Source organism: Stegostoma tigrinum, chromosome 18, assembly GCF_030684315.1.
Source record: "Stegostoma tigrinum isolate sSteTig4 chromosome 18, sSteTig4.hap1, whole genome shotgun sequence".
Taxonomy (NCBI): domain Eukaryota; kingdom Metazoa; phylum Chordata; class Chondrichthyes; order Orectolobiformes; family Stegostomatidae; genus Stegostoma; species Stegostoma tigrinum.
The window spans coordinates 15,163,978-15,186,880 of NC_081371.1; the positions used below are offsets into that span (position 1 = coordinate 15,163,978).

At 40.6% G+C, this 22,903-nt stretch overlaps 1 protein-coding gene across 17 annotated transcripts in view; it reads left to right on the top strand.

Annotated features, from left to right (window-relative positions):
- Positions 1–22,903, top strand: part of cadps2 (Ca++-dependent secretion activator 2) — a 607,285-nt gene that overhangs the window by 348,876 nt on the left and 235,506 nt on the right. For all 17 annotated transcript variants that reach the window (XM_059652338.1, XM_059652341.1, XM_059652344.1 and 14 more), the window contains exons 9-10: positions 21,532–21,598; positions 21,829–21,937. In XM_059652338.1, the coding sequence (XP_059508321.1) occupies positions 21,532–21,598; positions 21,829–21,937 (176 nt within the window). The remainder of the gene's footprint in view (positions 1–21,531; positions 21,599–21,828; positions 21,938–22,903) is intronic.

The following is a 22,903-nucleotide window of genomic DNA, read 5'->3' on the forward strand; positions in this document are numbered from 1 at the left end:
ATCTCCGCAAAGACTGTCCCATTTTGCTCAGTGCTAATGGCACACAACACAATGCAGGGTTATTCTCAATGTGAAGTTAGGATTTCATCTTCACAAGGAACACTATGGTGGTCACTCTTACTGATACTGTCCTGGATCAATGTATCTGCCGCAGAGATATTGGTAAGGATGAGGTCAAGTCTGTTTTTCCCTCTGTTTATTCCCTCACCACACACTGCAGGTCCAGCCTAGCAGCTATGTCCTTTAGGCTCTAACCAGCTCGATCAGTAGTACTGCTGCCGAGCCACTGTTGGTGGTGGGCATTGAAATCCCCCACCAAGAGTACATTTTGTGCCCTTGCCATCCTCAGTGCTTCCTCCAAGCGTTGCTCAACATGGAGGACTACCGGTCGAGAGTGAACAGTACGTGATAATCAGAACAAAGTTTTCTTGTCCATGTTTAAATCAAAGCCATGAGACTTCATGGGGTGTGTATTCAATGTTGGGGACTTCAAAGATGGTTGAGTTTCTGACTAATTTTAAAGGCTTTAATATATTCCAGTGTAGAAGCTTTCTTGACATTATTAGTTAATTGAATCACATTATGAATATGAGGCTAAGTTCCAAATGCTGGCAAGGTGCCTGGGACGTTGGTCATTGTGATAGATTTGCCAGCAGTCAAAATGATTTTTAACTTGTCTTTTAAGTACAGTTTGTATAGTTTGCTAAATTTGTGAGCAGTTAAAATGTTCATAGTTTATAAGTGATTTTTGGAGTATTGTTTGCAAATTTTGGCAGGTTTAATGAGCTTCCCAAAACCATCCCAGTATAATTCTAGACTTCGTGAGTATATAGAATAAATAGTGGGGGTGTGTACACATGGGGGTGAGTGTGGCAACGGGAAATTGGATTAATGAGGGGTTCGAGGGGATTTAGGCAGGATGGGCTGAGAGATAAGGGTAAGTGAGCATCTCCTGAAGGAGGCCAATGTGTCAGCAAACTGTACCAGGGATTTTCACCTGATAGCCTGGCATTAACCCTCCTCTATCTTCACCTGTGCCCCGGTGGAGGAGGCTACAGCCCATCCCTGCCACTCCGTCATGAAAATACATGAGTAGGCACCGCCAGTCAGGTAGTGGGATTGCGACTACCGATTTGTGGATGAAAACTCAGCTACGACACACTCCACATGAGAACATGTTAGTATTGAGACAGCTTTTTAAAAGTTTTATGTAAGGTGGTAGTGAGGAGACGGAAGGGCTCTTGTAAATCAGTGACCGTTCTCAGCTTGTAAGTGAAACAGTTGACAGTCTGAAGCCAGTCTTGTTAATTCTAAATTGAGTAAAGAAACCAACATTGTGATGAGCTAAGGGAAAATGGTTCTCTCCCATTACACTAATTGCAAACAAAGCAGTTCCATGACCCTAAGGAATGAGCAGGAGTCTGTGTGGCACTAATTACAGTACACGTGCAAGCATTGTCATTATGCCTCATAATTGTATCGACAGGTTTGGGATGGGGGAGGGCAGTGTTGAAGTGCACCTACACATTGTCGTCATAGAAATAATAGCTGCATTCCTGTGCCGGGCCAGCTTGTGTTAATAACTGCCATCAAGAAATGATCTTTTATTGTCACAATATGTCAAAAACAAAGTTACATGCTGTCCTACTTTCGTCACAGCCGTGTGAACAACATATAATATTCCTGTCTTCTGGAGGACTCCATTTTTAAGTCAGGAACCAGTCAATGTTATTCTTGTAATGCAATCCAGCAGTGACATTTCCAGCTTGTTTAGAACTGCAATGGGTTCAGCTACAATTTTAATGATTGACAATATGGTAGTCACAACAGTTAACGTGCAACATTCACCCACTATTTGCTGTCTCCAAAACATTTCTTATTTATTTACCTGTCAACTTAAAATGACATCTGATTTCCAAGAGAGCTCTGCTGGGTTGTGGTTGGTTTGTAGTTTTGCATGAGTCTTGAATTTTACACTTCAAGATACATTTAAAGCAAAATTTATTAATTAAGTGATTATATTGCCATCCATCAAAGGATGGTCCTCAGACCCCATCCCATATGTGATGAACCACTCAATTATTCAAGAAAAGGAGTTTGTAGGCCATTTTTTTTTCTTTTTTAAATATCATCAGTTGATTCTCTACAGTGAGGAAAATAGCCACAAAGAATTCAGGGTTTATTACACATTTCTAGTTGCCTTGGAAAGACAGCCTTGCTTAAGTTGTTGATAGTAATTTGATTCAATTGTCTGTCTTGCTGGATCACTAGAGGGCAGTCATTTGGCTGGACTGAAGTGGCACTGGGTTCTCCTATATAACGTTTTGTACACCAACACGGAGGAGGGATTTTTAATTTGTATGTAATATATCTTGTACGTTATTCCTTGTAGTAAACATCATTTTATTAGGGCAGGAGCATTAGACCATGTATTGCACAATGTATCTTGCTGCCGTTAACTTGTAACTATGTGATTTAATTGTATTACTGTCACAAAATTGAAGCTGAAATCAATTGTAGTCAGGCTGGATCCATTTTAACAAAATTATTGTTGAGCAAATTGGAGGAGAAATTAATTTGGGGTTTAGTTTTTGTTTAGTATGGGCTGACTTAGAGATTGCGAACTGCTTGTCAATTTAAAGTGCAGTTCATAAGTGCCAATTTTAAGGTGCCAGCTTTGCTTCCCTTTTTTCCTTGTTACTTTGGCGGCTGCAACATAGCAGTACATGTGATCTGCACCAATACACTATGTTTAATAAATCACTTAAGATTCCAGTCATGCTGGCATTGATCCTCTGAAATAAAAGTGTGTTAACCCCCGTGCCACATGAAGCGTGTTCAAAGTTATGGACTTAGGGTAACTGAATATTAGAAATCAGTGGCAGTGATGCTGATCTTTGCTGTGCACCTATTTCTGGATGTACTTGATGTCTATCTCCTGTTGCTATTAAGCCCACAAAGAGCTTGGCAACTAGAGGGCAGTCATTTAGCCAGATTGAGTGGGACTGGATTCTCCCATCTGACACCTCATGTAGGCTGGGTTTGTGGTGGTGAAAGGCAGTTTGGGAGATGTTGATGGAGCACTGCTCTTTAAATCTGTGTGATTTGGAGCTACAGTTGGATGAACCTCTGGTTGGATTGCTGGGTTTAAAATGCAATGCAGGGGAATAACTTACACTCCTGTGTCTTATGGTCTTTTGGAATACTGGCGCCTGCAGTGACTGGCATCACGCAGTATTGGAGGTGATCAATACTTAGCAGAGCGTCTACACCAATGAGAAAGTATCCAACATGTAGCAGGTTAGGATGAGAAAAGTCACATGGTGGGTTCTCATTGTACTAATGGACATCGCAAAGTCATGAGACTGTCTAACCATTGTGCTGTCTCAGCAAGGAGAGAAGTCCAGAACGTTGCAGAGGTGGGTATGAGTATGGATCAAAGAGAAACATGGAAGGGTTTATGGATCTGGGAAGCCCAAGGGAATAAAAGTCAAGCATCAATGTCATGAGCTTCTGGGGAAGAAGGTTCTTGTGGGTTTGAGGGCAGCCCAGATCATTGGACCACTGCAGTGTGAGTATAAGGGAGGGTCACAGAATTCCAAACTACTGAGTGGACGGGATTTGCCACTGAGGATTGCAATATGATGAGGGTGGGAGCAATGAATATATTAGAAGACATTAAGCTGACATTGCCTATCCCTCTTTACTGATACCAGCCTATGGTTGGTTTTAAGTGTAATTGTGCATAAATATTTGCAGATTCTGGTATGGTTTCAACAGAAGTAGTTTGCTTTGATATAGTGACTTAAGTGTTTTTAAACTGCCCACAGGCACTTCATGGGAGGTTTGCTGAACAAAATATAGCATAAACCACCAAAAGAGATTTAAGATCAAGCAAACAAACTTTATTCAAAGAGTTGGTTTTTTGAAGTATTGCAAGGGAAAGAAGAGAGATTTAGTGAGATCCAAAGCTCTGAGATGGTGAAAGAGATGGCTGCCAGCAGTTGGAAGAGGACAGAGTCCCCCAATGATTGTCAAGTTGGGAAGGATTTTAGAAATAGTGAATGATTTAAACACAAAGCTAAGACAATGGAGGAATTCCTCAAATAAGGAATGTATGTCAATGAGCTCAGGAATGATAGGTACACAGAATTTTCACCTAAAACTAGACATGAAAAACGAACTACTAAAAAGACAAAGTAAATGGACATTGATAATCTTAAATTGAGCATTTCCTTTATAAGTTACAAAGTGACCCCCTAAGTATTTCACTCAGTATTCCAAACTACCCTGCTTTTACATAACTATTCTAGATCGTTCTGATTTCCTACCCTTCAGCCAACTTCTGATCTATTAAAGATACTTTCATAATCTGTATTTCTCTTTTTTTCATGTTTCTGTTCTTTGAATAGTGTTCTGTTGGGAGAGTACCAGATGCTTGACTCTCATTCCAATATTCCCACAGGTCTGTCAATGGTTTTATTTTACAGGAGGTTTGTTGTAAGGCTCATGGTTCTCCTGGCATCACTTGCACACACCAATAGAAAGCTGGGTTCTCTGGAGAGCCTACAGCTTTGGACAGCTACATGAATTATCATCAATCTGTACATTGGCCATAAAAGTAAGACAGTTTTCTGGCTTGTGGGTGAGAGTGGTGGACAGAATATGCAGGCCTCAATGAGACTATTACTCTCCTTGGTCTGTTTATAAGTCTTTCTGCCACCATAGCTCTTCATTTAAAACACTTCAAGCTTGCCTCTTCCACCAACCTTCTGTCTATCCTAAAATCTGCTTACTTAGCTCAGTGTCAAGCATTTTTGCTAATGCTTCTATAAATCACATTGGTACAATGAGGGAACAGCTTCATAGCACCTAGGTGAAGTGTCATTCATGATATCTTAACTTTAGGTTCTTTGATTATTTAACAAACTGAACTCATGAGACAAAAATCAGCCCAGAAATGAAAGCAATGACTTTCATTACTTAATGGAGCATTTTTACATGGTGCAGCAACAGTACAATGCAAATACCACACAGTGGCAGCAGACTGCAAGTCATTTCACTGCTGAATATTTTCTTCCCTTCAATTAAGATTGTGTTTAATTCATTGAGCTCAAAGGCTTCAGACTGCGTAGACTATAAAACAGAAGAATTATATGTGTGGTTTTGACTGCGATTGTATTTTGATTGCATTGTTTCTATTCTTAGGAAATAAAATAGCTTTTCAGACTTGAGATATAAGAGACATCACAAACCAGCACTATCTTGTCAAACTTGTGTTATATCATTTCTAAGAGCTTCATTATGACACAAGAGCTAATATCCTAACCTCTAGTATTTTCCCCTCAACATACAAAACAGACTGTTTGAAATCATTCTGAAAATATGCAGTTTGAGTGCAGTTACCTTTATATGCATGTACAGAGAACAGTAATGGCCAATTTTCACAGCTTAGAATACTTGAGACTATTTTAGTATTGCTACAACTAACAAACTGTTTTCAGTGTTATTCATTAATGGGATGTCAGATCACCACATTGACAAGTTTACAAACCATTCGATTTTAGTAGAAGGTATATGCCTGAGTCTTTGAGAGTTTGTCAACCACATGAAATACGCAATTGAGGTTGAATGCATTTTAGACCTTTTCTCTCATGTTATGGAGAAAAGGGCATTTTCAGTGTGAATTATTCCTCTTTTAGACAATGGGTACATATATTGCATCCTTAAAGTTGGGAGGAGTTGGATAGTTTCTTTTGTTCTTCTTCTCTCCCGAAACTGTCAAATAAATAAGTAAGTCTTGATGCAAGAAAAAAAATCCACCACCTTTGATAATCTTAGCCGGAATACCATCAGGACCACTGCCTTTGTATTTCCAATAGTTGCAGCTCTCCCGGTGATGTAAGGTCAAGACATCATGAATTACTCCATGTACTTATTTGTGGTAGAGCTATTCCCTCATTGCACCAATTTGTTTCATAGGAGCATCAGCAAAATCATTTGAATTTGAGCCATCCAGAGATCCAACTGCAGGGAGGATATACTAGAGACTATCATTGCCACTATAAACTCTCAATTGCAAATTGATGAAGAAAATCACCATCCTCTGAGTGAAGGGGGTTTTTTTGATCTCTGCCTGTAGCTGGCCATAGTGGCCACAAAAAAAACTTCAGCATGATCAGCGTTTTGTGCATCCCATTGGTTTTCAATTCCACAATGCACCCTTTTATCTTACATGGCACAGTCTCAAATGTGACCTTGGGTTGTCTGCCAGGCAGTGAAAGCTGCTTAGTTTTGTTCCAGGAGCTCATGGATATGATCATCATTTCCCTTGAATCAATCCTGGCAATGATGATCCTCAAACCCAACGGCTTGGGTACAGCAGCCTAATGTGGCTGACTTCATTTGATTATAATGTTCTGGAACAGAGTTGTGTGAGAAGACTTTCTAAATGATTTGTCAGTTGTACTTCAAATTACTCTGTTCAGTTGAGCTCCTTTAGGTCTAAGACATTGTTTCTCTTTTGGACCTAGTGGGTTCTTGGTGCTCAGTGATATTTACGTGGATGCACTGATTGCATCTGTCTGTCTAGCCTGTATCTGCCAATTTGGATTGCTGGAGTGATGCAGACATTGCATAGCTCTTTGGCCAGTATAATAGATTACTCCAGGAGGTGCCATGTGTTGGTTTAGGATGCTTCCATTTGGTTTTGTCTTCTGGTGGAGGAAGGTGTTCATAACATTGAGGCTATTCAAAACATACTTTCGAAGCAAAAGGACACAATTTGCATTGGCTTTTCCCACCCATTTTTATCACAATGCTTCTACCGCAGCCAATAGAGTCACAGCCAATCTGAAAGTCCCCACAGAGATTATCTTTACTTCTTTGTTTGGAATGTCAGAATAGAATTTTCTGTAAATGCCTTTGTGCCTGGACATAAATGTTGATAATGTTGACACATTGATTACAATGTCCTGTACAATTGCGGGAAGACATCCCCATTTCATTACTGGTGTACAAGCACACACCAGGTCTCATTGTACCTCCCTCTTTCCTAATTTATAGTCATTCTGATAATAATCTGTTTTCCTGGTTTTTACTGTCAAAGTAGATAACCTTAATATCTACGTCTGCCGTACATTTGCCTACCTATTCAACTTGTTCAAATCACACTGACATCTGGGCGGCATGGTGACTCAGTGGTTAGCACTGCTACCTCACAGCGCCAGGGACCCAGGTTCGATTCCAGCCTCGGGTGACTGTCTGTGTGGAGTTTGCACATTCTCCCAGTGTCTGCATGGGTTTCCTCCGGGTGCTCCAGTTTCCTCCCACAATCCAAAGATGTGCAGGCTAGGTGGATTGGCCATGCTAAATTGCCCATAGTGTTCAGGGGTGTGTGGGTTATAGGGGGATGGGTCTGGGTGGGATGCTGCAAAGGGGCAGTGTGGACTTGTTGGGCTGAAGGGCCTGTTTCCACACTGTAGGGAATCTAATAAAAAAATCTAATATCTGTATCACTGGCAAGACCAGCGTTTCACACCCATTCCTAATTGTTCTTGAACTGAATGGCTTGGTGGCCCATTGCAAATGGCAGTTAAGAGTCAACCGTGTTGCTGTGGGTTATCTCTAATCACATGCCAATCAGAACAGATAAGGAAGGCAGTTTCCCTTCCCTAAAAGATACCAGTGAACCCATTGGGTTTTATTTAATAATCAAGAAAATATAACATAATTGTCATTAGTGAGGCTAATTTTGACTCCAGTTTAACTTGCTCATGGAATTTAAATTCCACCAGCTGCCCTGGAGGGATTTGAACTCCTGTTCCCATAGACTGCACCTTAGGAATGCTGCCTCATGACTTTACCATGTGCCATGTTCCATAGGCTTCCAATGCTTTAGGTTTGACTGCCCTCAATCATGCGGCAGACCAAGGCAGAAATGAAAGGGATCCTGCTCATATAATCTTCAGTACAAACCCTGCACGAAAATGAGCTGGCAATTGATCTCTGACTCCAGTCTCAATGAAACATATGTTGAAGTACAGAATGGGATTTAATTAGCATCCTCCAAAAGTTTGCTAAGTCTTCTGCAGCAGAGAAAAAAGCATCCATACAATTTCAATTTTGGGAAGGTTTTATTTATTAGTGTTTGATCAAACCCGTGCAACCTCAGCATTATAATTGAGCCCCATTGGTAGGACTCAAGGCAATGTCATCCACAATATTGGCAAACTGAATGGCAGTTCTTTCAGTCAGTGGGAAAGATTGCAACAGAAATGAGGATTTCCATTCATGTGTTATTAATATTAATTATTTCAAATGTTGAACTTTTTTAAAGAGATGGCAATCCCTATATCTGGGCTGATTTAAACATCCAGCAGAATCTTTAAAAATACTGATTAATTCTTGGTCCTGAATGTTGAATTTGTCAAGGACACCAAAATCCTTTGTTCTCACAATCTGAAATAAATAGTATGCCCTATTATAAGGCACTAAATTACTTGGAGAGTTCTTTCATTCCAGCAACCCAGGCTCTAGTTCCTCTTAAAACTGTATCCAAAGACCCAAGAATGATACAAATGAGTGATCTTTACAAGTTGCACTGCAGACACAGCTTCCTCATTCCCAATGAACGCTGAAGAGGAAAGGCATCTCAAACTGTGAATGTTGTTTCAAGTTTGGACATCTCTTTCACAGAGCCGTGATCCCACACTTGCTCCTGTCATGGTTGTTAACAGCAGAAAACTTGCAGGAAAGAAAAGCGCCCATTACTTTCAAAGCCCATACACATACTGGTGCTTCAGGGGCAGGCATCACCTATATTCCAGTCTCTAATCCATTTTGGTCTCTGAGCAGTTCCTGCAGTCTATAGTGAGAGCAGATGAAACATGTTGATAATGAATCAATGTGCCAACAAGCTGTTGCAGTGAAGGACTTGTCTGCAGCTGATGAATGGCTGTCAGAGCAATTGGCATTGCCCGAATAAAATAATGATTGAATATTTAAGACTCCTGGGGTTGGTAATGTCAACATGAGAGTGTCAATTCTGTCCCCAGAGCACAGCATTACAAGAGGAAATGTGGTACTGATTGAATAAAATCTGGGAAAAATAAAACAGTCATCTTGGTTTAATATTTAGGGAAAAGAAACATGGAATTTTGCTGGAATCTTTGCCAATGGGCGACCCCTCTGGCTTCTCTTGAAGATGATGTCAGGCTCCCTCTTGTGGAGGTCAGAGAAATATCCACAGGGATATCATTGGTTGCAGCCTCATGTCTACCATGTTTTTCTGGACTGTTGGCCAAAGCATGTTGAATGTTCTTTGCAAGCACGAATTGCAGAATAGTTTGGGGGTGGGAGTCAGGAAGGGGAGGGGCAGTTCGCTGATGGTGGATGAGGGAATGATGCGCTCACTGAATCAGTGAATGCATTAAAGGCTTCATCAAGAAAATAAGTGAGTTTGCACTGTCGGCTGAGGTTTGATGACTGTGCTGTAGCTACATACTGATGTTGCAAAAGAAAATCAATCAAAGTGGTGGTAAAAATATAGGACAGGTGTGAATGCCTGCATCATTGGTCCACAGAAAGACTAATAATCTAATTCTTTGCTTCTTTAGAGCATTGATGCAGATCAGTGAGAATGGGATGAAGTCTGGCAGCTTAACTGATGCCAGAAGGTGCTAGATTAAATATAGAAATGGATTCATGAACATCCTCTGTGCCACTTGCATATATTAGACCAAAAAGATTAGTGTTTAAGTTGTTTAGATTAACAATGCGATAACATATTGCTCTATCTTTTTACACACTGTGGCTAATTATTAATGTATCTGAGAAAAGTCCAATCTATCAGACTTATACTGTTACTTACCAAAAATATATCAAAAGCAGTCAAATATTACAAGGTCATTTTCTTTATAAAATGTGGCCTTGATCTAAATGTCACTTCTTCGAATGAACATTTTGTCAGCATTAGGGTATGGAAGAGGTGTTTTGTCCTCACACAGCATGTTGGAAATGATTTTAGATGTGAACTTGCTTAACATATCTGTACAAAATAGAGCCTTGAAAGTGAGCGCCAAGCTGTTATGGAAAAATAGCACAGATAAAAGATTAACTGGCGTTATTAGTTCAACTTCACTTAATCAGAATGCCTTTCCCCTTCAGCATTCTTTGCTGCCTCTTTAGCTAGTTCAGTGACAACTGAGTGAATTATCCTCGTGCAGTAGCATCCACTGGTCAGTAGATGGCACTTTATCCTTTCTTTATTTAGATGAATTAAATTGATACCTGAGTGTAGACAAATCATATGCAAGGCTTCGCTTTTCCTGTATGCTGGGACAGCTTTCTGCCATGCAGCAGACTCGTCCATCACTTTGTGCTGAAATTGTTTCCGAGCACAAATCACAGAACGAGTTGAAGTCTTGAAAAAGGAACTCTTAACGCTGCATGACCTTGGATTCTTGGGCAAATTTGTGAGCTGTGTTTTGAATTCATGTTCATCATGCTCTGGCACTAACCAATGGAGGACAGTAATAATCAAGGCCGGGGCATGTTTCTCTGAATCAGAAAGCAGCAGTGCCATGTCCTAAGCTAGCTGTTCTGAAGCTGGTTCTCAAAGTGTGTGATGATTGGAGCTTGTTTTGAATAATTGAGACAGGACGTGTTGGCATTGCAGCTGACTGCAAAACCTTTAAATGGGCTGCAGAAGAAGTGGGTTTCAGTACCGACACTGCACATGGCCAGTCAGAGGTGGAATTTGATCAGATCTCAGTACTTTTCATGTCCAAATGATTTCAGACCATTGCTAAACTGCAGAGTCTATGACCAAATGTTGAACCAAAACTGTGTAATATTTCTGGATATTCTAACCCTTTTTTTGTTTCCTTTTTAATGCTTTCTGAGCCAGAAAGTTATGGACACAATCTTCACTTGAGGTGCTGGAGTACACAATCCAGGCTGACATCTAAAGCACTATCCAAGGTGCTGTCCTTCAGAAGAGACATTAAAGCTGAGTCCCATTTGACTTGTCAGTTTGTACGTTTAAAACAAATCACAGTGCCATTTTAAAGATGGGCGGAGGAATTCCATCTACTGTTCTGCCTAACATCTATCCCTTGAACAACATCACTGAAACATTTATTTTATGAGTCGTTGTCAAATATTGCTATGGGCAAATTAGCTGTGCTGTTACCTTCCTGACAACATTGATGATATCCTGAGGTCATGGAAGTTGCTCTAGAAATTTAGTTTGTTTCTGGTGAACCTTCCTACTTATTAAGTCAAGAATTGTCAGACCTGTCAAATGGAATATGTTGTGGTCATCTGTGTGAATATCACTGATTTCTTTGGTCCACTGGAGCACTCTTAGATGCCTAAAATCCAACCTTAAAGTTGTGGTTGCCTTCCTGAAATTCTTTAAGTGAAACAACATTAAGTGAATTATTGTTTCCTATAGAAATCCATGTCAAAGCTTGAGCATCATTCTCAGGGCCTTCCTTTTCAGAGGGGGGAAAAAAATCACCCAGTAAATTAAAATACTTTCCAATGCTAAGTTCCATCATTGCTAAATGGAATAACTTCTAAATATAATAAATTATGGATAGAAAACAAAACCAAAAATGTAACTTTCTACATATAATTCAGCTACTGTCTGCTTGCACTTTCACAACCCTGAGCTCCAAAAGAAAAAGTGAATCATATTTGAGCAGAGAATGACTACATCTGCTCTCATTGTTTTATCAGGCTAAGAAGCCTAACATTAGAATTTAATCCAACACACAGCATCCTTCATCCCCAATAAATAGCACCTTGAGTCGGGAGCTGGATTGGACTTCACTCTAGTGCCATAAAATGTCATTTCAAACCATCTTGCTTCAATACTCCATGCCCCATTTCCCCTGTGACATTGCAGGTAGCCAGCTTCATCTGAATCCTACACATACTTTTTCCAGTATTTGTAGTCTTGCTTCATTGACTCCACTCTCTCTTGTGCCTATCCAAAAACACAGAGGCTTCATTTGCTCCATACACCAGTTTGGAAAACTGTGTGAGGGAATCACCACTCAGTCACGACTACATTTGTAGTTGAACACATAGCTTGTCACTTAGTCATTGCATAAAGTTGGGGATATGCAGCGATGTGACAGTGATGCTGCATAGGATTATAAACCCCATTGACTTTCCAGCGTTAAAGTGAAACAGCATGAATTGGAGTGACATTGAAACGTGTTTTAGTCTCCTGAGCAACCTGACTTGCACCCACCCTACTTGATATTTAAAAATCTGCCACATGAGTTGGGAGTGCTTGATATTGTCATTAGTTGACATTGATGGCTCATATTTGGCTCATATAATTGACAAAAAAAACACCTTAAGCATCAGTGGCTATTTAAAACACCAAGCTCTTCATAAGTTCTGAGGAAGGGTCACCGGATCCAAAGCGTTAACTCTGTTTTTTCCTTTACAGGTGCTGCCAGACCTGCTGAGCTTTTTGAGCAACTTTGTTTTTGTGGTTCTTAATAATGTTTTGACAGTTTCCAACAATATTTATGCCTAAACAGATTTGTTTGCCCATTTGACAACTAGTATCAAAGGGTACAACATTTCAAGATATTTACTGTCAGAACTGAGAGTTCTCCCCCAGATTTTCTCAAAATATTCTATTCCAAATCATGAAACCAACAGAGAAATTGGATTTCCGTTTCATTCATTTGGGTTACATTGTAGCCCAGATGCAGAGTAATTGAAAAACAGTGTGTAACCTTCACCCTGTCAGTTTGCCATTTTCTAAATCATGATTCCCAATTGTGTTAAGTGAATGAACTGAAGTTAAACATGTCCAATTGGAGACCATTATTTGGATGCTTACAGAAGGTGAGTACTATGGGATGAAATGCATTATTTCCCACTCCAACTCTATTTTAATTTATCCCTCTCCCTGTCTCCCTACCCTCCCTTATTTTTGTTGTTGCATTGCCCTATGGGGAGCCTGGAGTTGTTTCCATGAGTTAATTTGATGGTGGGTATTCAAAACAAAAAGCACACATGAAGAGATGCTAACTGACATAGGAATTAGTTGTAGTCAGGAGATTTATACCTGCAATGTTTCATCTGTAAATAAATCAATTACAAGTAAAGATTGGCCTTGGATACAGTTGTGTGTGTATAGATTTCAGTTGAAACTTCTTTAAAAAATAATTAAGGTGTTTATTTAACAGTTGATGTGCACACTGAATGTTTAGGCATGTGCTGCAGAAGTGTTTCTGTTTGTTTGGCTGATTTTTTTTATTGAAGACTGATTATCCAAGCACATCCAACTTTTATACGTTCTTTTGTCAAGACTAACCCTCCTGATAAATGATCCTTGCTGGCTGATTAAAACCTGTCCTCCTCCCACAGTTTCCCACTTAACAACAGCTCCAAAGTCTTAATCAATTCCAGGAGAGTTTAAAAAAAGCAAAGAGTGGTATACAAGAACTAAAAATGAAATAATGGCAGACAAAAAGACAGAGATTTGTTTGCACTTCTAGGCAACTAGAAATCTTAGCTATTGAGATGTGAGGGATTGTGTTACATTTTGGTGGAATCCAGCCTGAAAGACAATCAGAATCAGTGAGTCAGTTAATTATTGCTGAACAAGCGATCATGATGCCAAAGCTTTTTGTCCTGCAGTCAGTAGGATAAATGCAAGAATGTCAAATTTGCAGACATCGCTGAAATGTATGTTCCAGAAGCTGATTAATTGGCAAATTGACCCAGATTGGCCAATGCTTTACCACTGAGAAAGGAATGGAAAACCACATGTGCAACAAACTCCTCAAGCCGTCCTTGACCGCATTTCCCGCAACACATCCCTCACACCTCGCCCCCGTCACAACCGCCCCAAGAGGATACCCTCGTTCTCACACACCACCCTACCAACCTCCGGATACAACGCATTATCCTCCGACACTTCCGCCATTTACAATCCGACCCCATCCCGACAAGTGTAGCATTTCCTGCGGTTGCAGGGGAAGGTGCCGGGTGTGGTGGGGTTGGAGGGCAGTGTGGAGCGAACAAGGGAGTCACGGAGAGAGTGGTCTCTCCGGAAAGCAGACAGGGGAGGGGATGGAAAAATGTCTTGGGTGGTGGGGTCGGATTGTAAATGGCGGAAGTGTCGGAGGATAATGCGTTGTATCCGGAGGTTGGTAGGGTGGTGTGTGAGAACGAGGGGGATCCTCTTGGGGCGGTTGTGGCGGGGGCGGGGTGTGAGGGATGTGTTGCGGGAAATGCGGGAGACGCGGTCAAGGGCGTTCTTGATCACCGTGGGGGGAAAGTTGCGGCCCTTAAAGAACTTGGACATCTGGGATGAGCGGGAGTGGAATGTCTTATCGTGGGAGCAGATGTGGTGGAGGAATTGGGAATTCTGTTTCGATTTCCCTCTGAATGTTTCTGACTTGTTTGTGTGTGTGTATGTGTCTGTGTGGAGCAATGTAAAAAGAATAAATCATAAATTATGTCATTCTAGATTAACAATTCTGATGTCTTTTCTGCCATTGTTTTGCAATGTTTGTTTGCAATAAATTGTTATTTTCTTGTCAAATGGGGAAAAGAAACAAGTGTGTATTTTCTTTTACTCTGATTCAGACAGGTAGGGTTTGGTAATTCTGTAATTTAATCAATTATTTTACACTTGTGACAATCCTAAGAACTTGATCTCAATGCACTATCATAGTGAGTCTTGATGCAAGTTACTGGTCTGGTTGTTAATGTAAGTATGAGCACACTTGAGATTGTTCAGTAAGTGTGGAACCGTAGCTGATAATGGATGCTTGTTTGTGTTTTGCAAACTGATGCTGTTTGGTTAAGTGTTTGATATTCTTGTGTTTGTCCTGATGAGTGCAAGTCAAAAAGCTACTGTACCATGTCATATTGGCTTGAAACATTTGAGCAAAGGTGTGTGTCTGTGTGTCTGTGTGTTTGTCCTTATCTTTATTTTATCAGTCCTGGTTGCTAAGAGACAGTGGGAGTCCAGTTCATTCAAGGAAACCTTAGAAGTGAGGGGGTCATTTTCAAAAACTGTAAATAGAAGCATTGTAACTAGGTGTAATGCACAGTCCTTAATTTTAAGATGTAATTAAAGTAAATAACTCACAGCAAAAAAAATGAGGTCCTATTGCTGAAAGCTTGATTGGCTTTTTTTTCCTCCAGAAGGGGTCTGAATTTTGAATGATAGCTCAATTATTTTAACGATTAATCACTCAGTCTCTGGGTCTTGTGGATGATTGGAGATTATTTTGTCACTGTCTTTCTTATTCCCATGTCTTGCTGCATGAAGATGAAAATAGTTTACTTTTGCAGCAGCAGCAAAATGAAAGAAGGAATGTAGTATTCGGAAAGCTCCTTTCACGGATGGAGTATAGAATGTGCACTGAGGACTGAAAGTGCCTCGGGGCATTTGGTCCCCATTGGCTCGAGCGCTGAATGCTGCAGTGCCCAGAGCCACCCTGTATTGTTATCAGCTAAATGGGATCATGAGAGTCTGAAAGGTGTTTGAGAATGAACTGAAAATCATTTTCACAAGTGGATGATTACTTTTGCCAGCTGTTAACTGAACTTGATCAGAATGTCCTAGATTTCTTAGACTGCATAAATTGCTCTTTGGACCTTGATGGAGAATTTTCTTTATAAGAAGGAGCTCTCGGAGGGAAAAGTAGCTATGTGTATTGATTTCCCTGTATATTGATTTTCAGCATTGTTTGTACAAAGTTTCAGATGTTCAAATAATGAGCTCATAATTCAAGCTGGTGCATTCCTGAGGAAGAAAAAGCCAGCTCCCATTAGGATCTACAAAGACGACACTATTCTCCTTTTATGCAATACATTAATTTAACTGCTAATGGAAAAATGCAATTCGTGGTTCCAACAGTAATAATTTTTTCGCATGAATTTAGCAATAACTCATCTCAATGTTGATCAGTATGTCTGAAATCAACCCTCTGTAATGGCTCACAAACTAGAGAAACAACTTGGGGTGGAAATACGGGCAGAACTCTCCAACCTACTTCATTTAAATGGGAAAAATAGGAAAGAACAACAAAAACAGATGTTGCTGGAAACGCTCGGTAATTTTGGCAGCATCTGTGAAGGGGTAAAAAAAAACGGAGTTAGCATTTCAGGTCCAGTGACCCTTCTTCAGAACATTTCTGAATCTCATTTAACAGCTGCTAGATGTGTCTCAAACCCCTTCAAAGTCAGTGAGGTACATCATGTAGCATGATCACTGTTATAGCATGGTCATTGGTGGACTGTGGTCACTGTTGCGGTGTTGACTTGTAAACAGTAAACAAGACAAGGTCCCACAAATGTTAATTGATAGACAATTATTTTTAAATGATATTGGTTGAAGGATCAATGTTGACAAGGATACCACCGAGAAGGACCCCTACTCTTCTTCAGCTGTTAACTGAGATCTTTTGCACTTGCGGGACAGGACCTCTGTTTTACTGTCACATTCCAAACAATGTCTTTTCTGACAGTGCAACACTTCATCAGTCAAGGCTGAGGGGCACGAGCTAAGTCACAGCTGATACATTTTAGGATGAGACTTATTTGCAAAATTATTTTGAAGCATATGGAATCACAGTTTTAATATGTCCAGATGCGGATCAGTAATATTCCATAAATATTGGGAAGGAGAGAGGGACGAGTGGTGCATTTGCTTCATTTCAGAGTAATGGTGAGGAAGAAAGTGACTTGCTCTCCCTTTCGTCCCCTGCAATCAGGTAACGTAGGACAGGCTGGAAGAAGGAAGAAGACAAGGGAGTGCTCAATGAATGGCAAGACATTAAGAAGTCTATAGGAACAGAGGGATCTTGGGGTGCTGCTCCACAGATCCCTGAAGGTGGCATCACTGATTCATAGCGTTGTTAAGACAACATACAGGATTCTTGCTTTTCTGAGTCATGGCATGGATTATTTCAACAGGAAGGTCATGTTGGGGCTGTACAGAACTTTGGTTAGGCCACAGCTGGAGTCTTTTGTGAAGTTCTGTCAGAAGGATGTGATTGCACTGGAGGTGGGAGCAGAGGAGATGCACCAGGATGTTGCCTGGGATGGAGCATTTAAGCCAAGTAGAGAGGCTGGATAGGCTCGGGTTCTTTTCTTTAAAGCAGAGAAGGTTGAGGGGGAACCTGATCAGAATGTATACAATTATGAGGGACATGGACAGGGTGAATAGAAAGGTATTGTTCCCCTTAGCCAAAGGGTCAATGACAAGGAGGCATAAGTGAAAGGCAGGGGTTTAGAGGGGAAACTCTTTCACGAAGAAGGTGGTGGTGGGGGGCATGGGGTCTGGAATGCAATAGTTGAGGCAGAAAGCCTCACAATTGGTTAAAAAAAACTTGGATGAACACTTGAAGTGTCATAACATTGAAGGCTATGGGCCTAGTGTGGGAATGTGCGAGTAGTGGTAGATGATAGTTTATTTTTAGCTGTACACACTGGATGGGCCAAAGGACCTTTTCTGCATTTATAATTCTATTCTGTAAATCTTACCGGCAGGATTCCCAGCACCACATGGTGCCCTGCCTATGAAACAGAGGAAATCTGGTCAGCGTTGCAGAGTCGCACTGCACCACTGAAATACTTGGGCCCAGAAGTCAAAGGGAGCAGGACAGTCTCAATACTTGTGGCCTCAGCCAAGACTGAATCCTGCAATGGGTATGTCAGGGACGGAGAGGAGCCAGAAGGAGGAGAAAACATTACAACAAGCTTTCACTTCATAGTCACAATCTGGATCCTTGCCATTGCAGCCTCACAGATTACCAATATTATTCGATGGATAGTTCTGCAGAGTAGCACAAGCTCTTAAGGCGGGGCAATAACGAATAGAAGACTGAACTCCAACTCCCCACCAGTATTTGCATGCAGAGGCAGGGCTAATGGTGTGGTACCCTTGTAGTGAGCAGGTAGAGAGAAACTTAAGTCACTACCAGGAATGAGCATAATAAGGATTTTGTCCTGGATCGAGTCATCGTCCTGAAAGGATTAATGTTGAAAAGTGCTATTGGCTTACTTGTTTGACAGGCAGGCATTACTCTACCATTTCTAATTGCCCTGGAGAAGGTATCGGTTTACTGTGTTCTTGAACCAAACTCTATAGGATCTAGGTACACCCAGAGTACTGTCAGAAAGGGATTCCAGGACTTTGACCCAATGACACTGAAGGAATAGCAATATGTTTCCAAATCAAGATGGTGAGTGGCTTGGAGGGAACTTAGTTATGGTGATGATCCTGTGCATCTGCTTCCCTTGCCCTTGAAAATGGCAGAGGTTGCTGGTCTGGAAGGAGCTGCAGAAGGAACCTTGTTGAGTTCTTGCCGTGAATCTTGTAGATGCTACACCCTGGCTGCCTCTTTGGGAATCTTTGAAAAGCAGTCTGCTCGATTAGCAACTCATTGGCATTCTGTACCTCCACCACTGACAATAGCAGCAATGTGCCTGTTTACAAGATGCACTGCAGAAAGCCACTCAGGTTCCTGACAGAGCACCTTCCAAACCCACAACCACTTCCATCCAGAAAGACAAAGGCAGTAAATACATGGGAGCACCACCACCTGCAAGTTCCTCCCTAAGCCACTCACCATCCTGACTTAGAAATATTATCGCCATTAATTTAATGTCACTGGGACAACATCCTGGAACTCCCTCCCTAATGGCATTGTGGGTCTAGGTACAGCAAATAGACTGCAGCACTTCAAGAAGGCAACTCACCACCACTTTCTCAATTGCAGTCAAAGGTGGACAACAAATGCTGGTCCAGGCAACATCCCATGAATTAATAAAATAAAATCTGTGCTTCTAACTCAACTTTCCTAACCTCTGGGATTTTAAACCAAAGCCTGCACAAACTATTACATACATAGCATATTCTCCCAGTGGATTTTGCTGGAAGGTTTTCTTCTTCCTTTAAATGATTTGTATTACTTCAGAAGAGCTTGAGATGTGAATTGCCAATTTTTACAGCAAAGGAACATTTCATTTCTGTACCAACAAAGCTTTCACATTTACCCATGGTATTTCTCTCATTGTGATTTTGCTATAGACTGCTGGATGTTGGATGACCCAAGTGATTTCAATAAGCTTCCCTTGGTTAGCGAAAGAATGTGTGACAAGCAGTGAGCTTTGGGATTATCTTGTAATATTGTTAGTAAATTTGTAAATCCTGGTGCTGTAACACAGAGAACCATGTTGAACACCAGCTTTATGACTATGGTGTTAATTTCTTTGTTAGCTAATCCTGTACTGAGTAAGCAGATTACAGCCTTAAAGTAGACTGTTATTTGGACATTTGAGACCAGCTATCTTAATAGGGATTGATAAACAAAGGATAACAGAAGTACAGAACTGGTCAGATTTGTGAAATACACCTGTCTAACTGGGCTGTTACACCTCCTGTCTATAAAAGAGCTCTGGGAGATATTTGGTTCTTCTAGCCAACAGGATGCAAAAAAAAACCTTGAGGCACGACACCCAATATTAATATGTCCAGTATATACAAAGGGAAATAAAGATGGTCATATTGTGTGACAGCATGTCAAGAGCTGTTTATATAAGAACTGCCATCCATGATCTGCAACTCCTGATGATTAGCAGAATTACTGGAGCAAGTAACATCCTGGTTTGGCTGCTTTGCGCGAAAGATAACCCAGTTTAAAGTAAAGAAAAAAATTCTGTATTTTTCCACAACATTGATTTTATGGTGATCTGATTTATATCTTTGTACATCTCCATCTGACTGTACAGTTATCTCATTTACACAGCTCATTAACCAGTATTTATACAGTTTTTTTGATGTCAGATTATTGCATGTAGCATTGCTTTTCATAAAACTGAAAGTCTTTCTGACAGGACTTGTTTTTCCAATTATGTTGGTATATTCAGTCACTGGTAGACATAATATATTAGCCTAGTCAATGTGTCCAAAATGAAGTTTCTGAGAGCGCTGCTATTCAGTCGTGGTTGAGAGTGGAATAAAATCTAAAGCCAGAATGATAATGTCTTATTGGAATGGTTGAGATCAGATCAGTTGCATAATTATCTGCAGATTGAACTGTAGGTTTGGACTTGTGTAAGGGGCTAGACTAATGGGAGCAGATAAATGTCTATGAGTGACGTTTATAGTCAAACTGAATAGGTGAACACAATTTCTTTGGAAAAGACTAGCTTGTAATTCTCCACAGTGCTAACCTACACACACATTACAAGGGAGATGTGACAGAAAAGTTTGTTGATAATTTATTTGGGGTGGAAATTGGATTTTACTGCTATGTAGGTCACCTTGCCATGTCTTATTTCATGAATAATACTATAAACATGGCATTCAATGAGTGTCCTATTTCCCTTATTCTTAATACTGTTGTTGCCTATGTGTATTTTTATTATCTACTTAGTAAAGAAAATGAATATGTCTTTAAAATGGACCCACGCAATCTTACAAAGTGACTCCCAGAAGTGACATGATTACCCTTGGTCCAAATATGGGCAAGAGGTAAATTCCAGAGATGATGATAGAGTGCCTGCCCTTCACTTCAAGGCAGTATTTGATTGCATATGGCACCAAAAAGCCCTAGCAAAACTAAAGTCAGTGGAGTCGGGGAAAGTTCTGTCCTTGGTTGCTGTCATATATTAACATACAGGAAGTTCATTATAATTGTTGGAGATCAGTCATTTCAACATCAGGATATCAGTGCAGAAGTTCTGGATTGGAGCTTCCTAGACTCAATCATTTTCAGTTGCTTCACCAGTGACCTCTCCATCTTAAAGTCAGAAGTGGGGAAGTTTGCTAAAGACTGCATCTTTTGCAATTCCTCATACTGAAGCAGCCTGTGTTAATAAGCAGTAAGGCCCAGGCAACATTCAAACCTCAGCTAATGAAAGGCAAGTAACATTCACACCACACAAATTCCAGGCAATGATAATCGCCAACGAGGGAGAATTGACTATCACTCCTTGACAATAAATGGCATCACCGAATCGCTCACTCGCAACGTCGCAGGGATTATGATTGACCAGAAATCAACCTGGACCAGGATGTCAGAAGCTAGGAATTTAGTAACGAGCAAGTTACTACCTGATTCCCTGTTTACCATCCACAAGACACAAGTCAGGAGTCTGGTGGAATACTCCCCACTTGTCTGGATGGGTGAAGCTCCAACAACACTGAAGAAGTGTGACAATGCAGCTTGTTTCACGCACGCACGCACAAACACACGCACGCGCGCGCGAACACACAAACACTTGTCCCTACCTACACACGCCCCCAGACCCAACTTCACCTCACATACCCCCGTGCTCAGTCACATCCCTAAGCTGCACAAACCCCCACACATCACTACATACTCCCACCTACATGCACCCTCACACACTGCGTGCACTTGGGTTATATCAAATCACCTTTTGTTTCCCTTCCTGAAATAGACTTCTTATTGTATGCCCTGAAATGATTGTTGCCCACATGTTGCCTGAAATCTTGCTTCTTGGCTGCAGGTACCTATATGCACTTGGGCAAAAGGTTTGGAAGAGGTGGAAGAAGCGCTACTTTGTCCTGGTGCAGGTTAGTGAGTGATCCATTCAAGTTCATCTAACATTTCTTCCTACTTTGTCTTGGGATTACAGGTATTAATGACATAAACATATTTATTCCACGGGGATGTGTTTCTACGTGACAAATTTTGCATTAATGTTTGCAAATGATATAATTGTTCTGTATTATTTACGTACTGTTACCTGGGGATCCAGTGAAATATACCCACACAGCTAAATCAATCATGCCTGTTGTTTCAGGTTAGCCAATACACATTTGCAATGTGTAGTTACAGAGAAAAGAAGTCTGAACCTCAGGAATTAATGCAACTAGAAGGATACACAGTGGACTACACAGAGCACCAGCCAGGTATACACTATCAGCGAGACAACTATTAACTATTTTGTACTTGCATATCCGAATGTTTTAATCAGACAGCTGAGAGAGTGGTAATGTTGGTGAGTTGACTTTCTAATGTATTTCTTTTCTTGCTGTATAAAGAATGAGTATTGCTGTTGGACTCTGCAGTTTGTGTCAAAATGTATATTTGTTTGCTGCACATTTTGTTTGGCGTTCCTGATTTTGGATTGGTTCAACCCTGCACATCGCAATAAACAAATGTAAATAACATACCTCATGATGTTTTGAATGAAGCATGTCCTCTCATTTTCAACGGTTTCGAAAGCCAACGTAGAGGAGCAGAAAGGCCGTTGCATATGTTGGACTAATAGTCTAGCTGTCTCAATAGGCTGAACAGTTCCCTTTTTTGCTGTATGTTTCAATGAAAAATATAGATGATTAGTGTCAGGGTTTATCCCATCCAATCTTCATTGCTTAAAAGTGAAAAATTTGCTGACCGATGTATAAAAAGAGCTATACTGCACAGGTTGTTTTGTTAAGAGTTTTAGCAGCTTTGAATGTTTATCCATTTACCAAAAGTAATCTTAAATATTTAATTAATTAAATTAGAGCCGGGAAACTTAGGGTGCATTCTCAAAGTCATGGCAAAGTGAAGATATAATTTAAAGATATAAGTGGAACATTAGGCTGTATATATAAAACACCATAATACGTATGTACAGGTTTTGGGTCAAGGTTTGACAGAGTACAAGACTGATTATTCTTAAGAGTTAGGTTCAGCTTTTGGACAGTGCACACAAAATATTCTTGAATTGGGAAGGTTTACAGACCAGATCCTACATCTAAAGGAATCAATATCAAGGAAAGCCTAGAGAAGTTTCTAGTTTCAAGAAGGAACTTGATTAGTTAGGTGGGGTTGACTTTTCAAACAAGAGTTGAGCATGAGAAAGGAAACTATAACTTGATTCTTTTCAT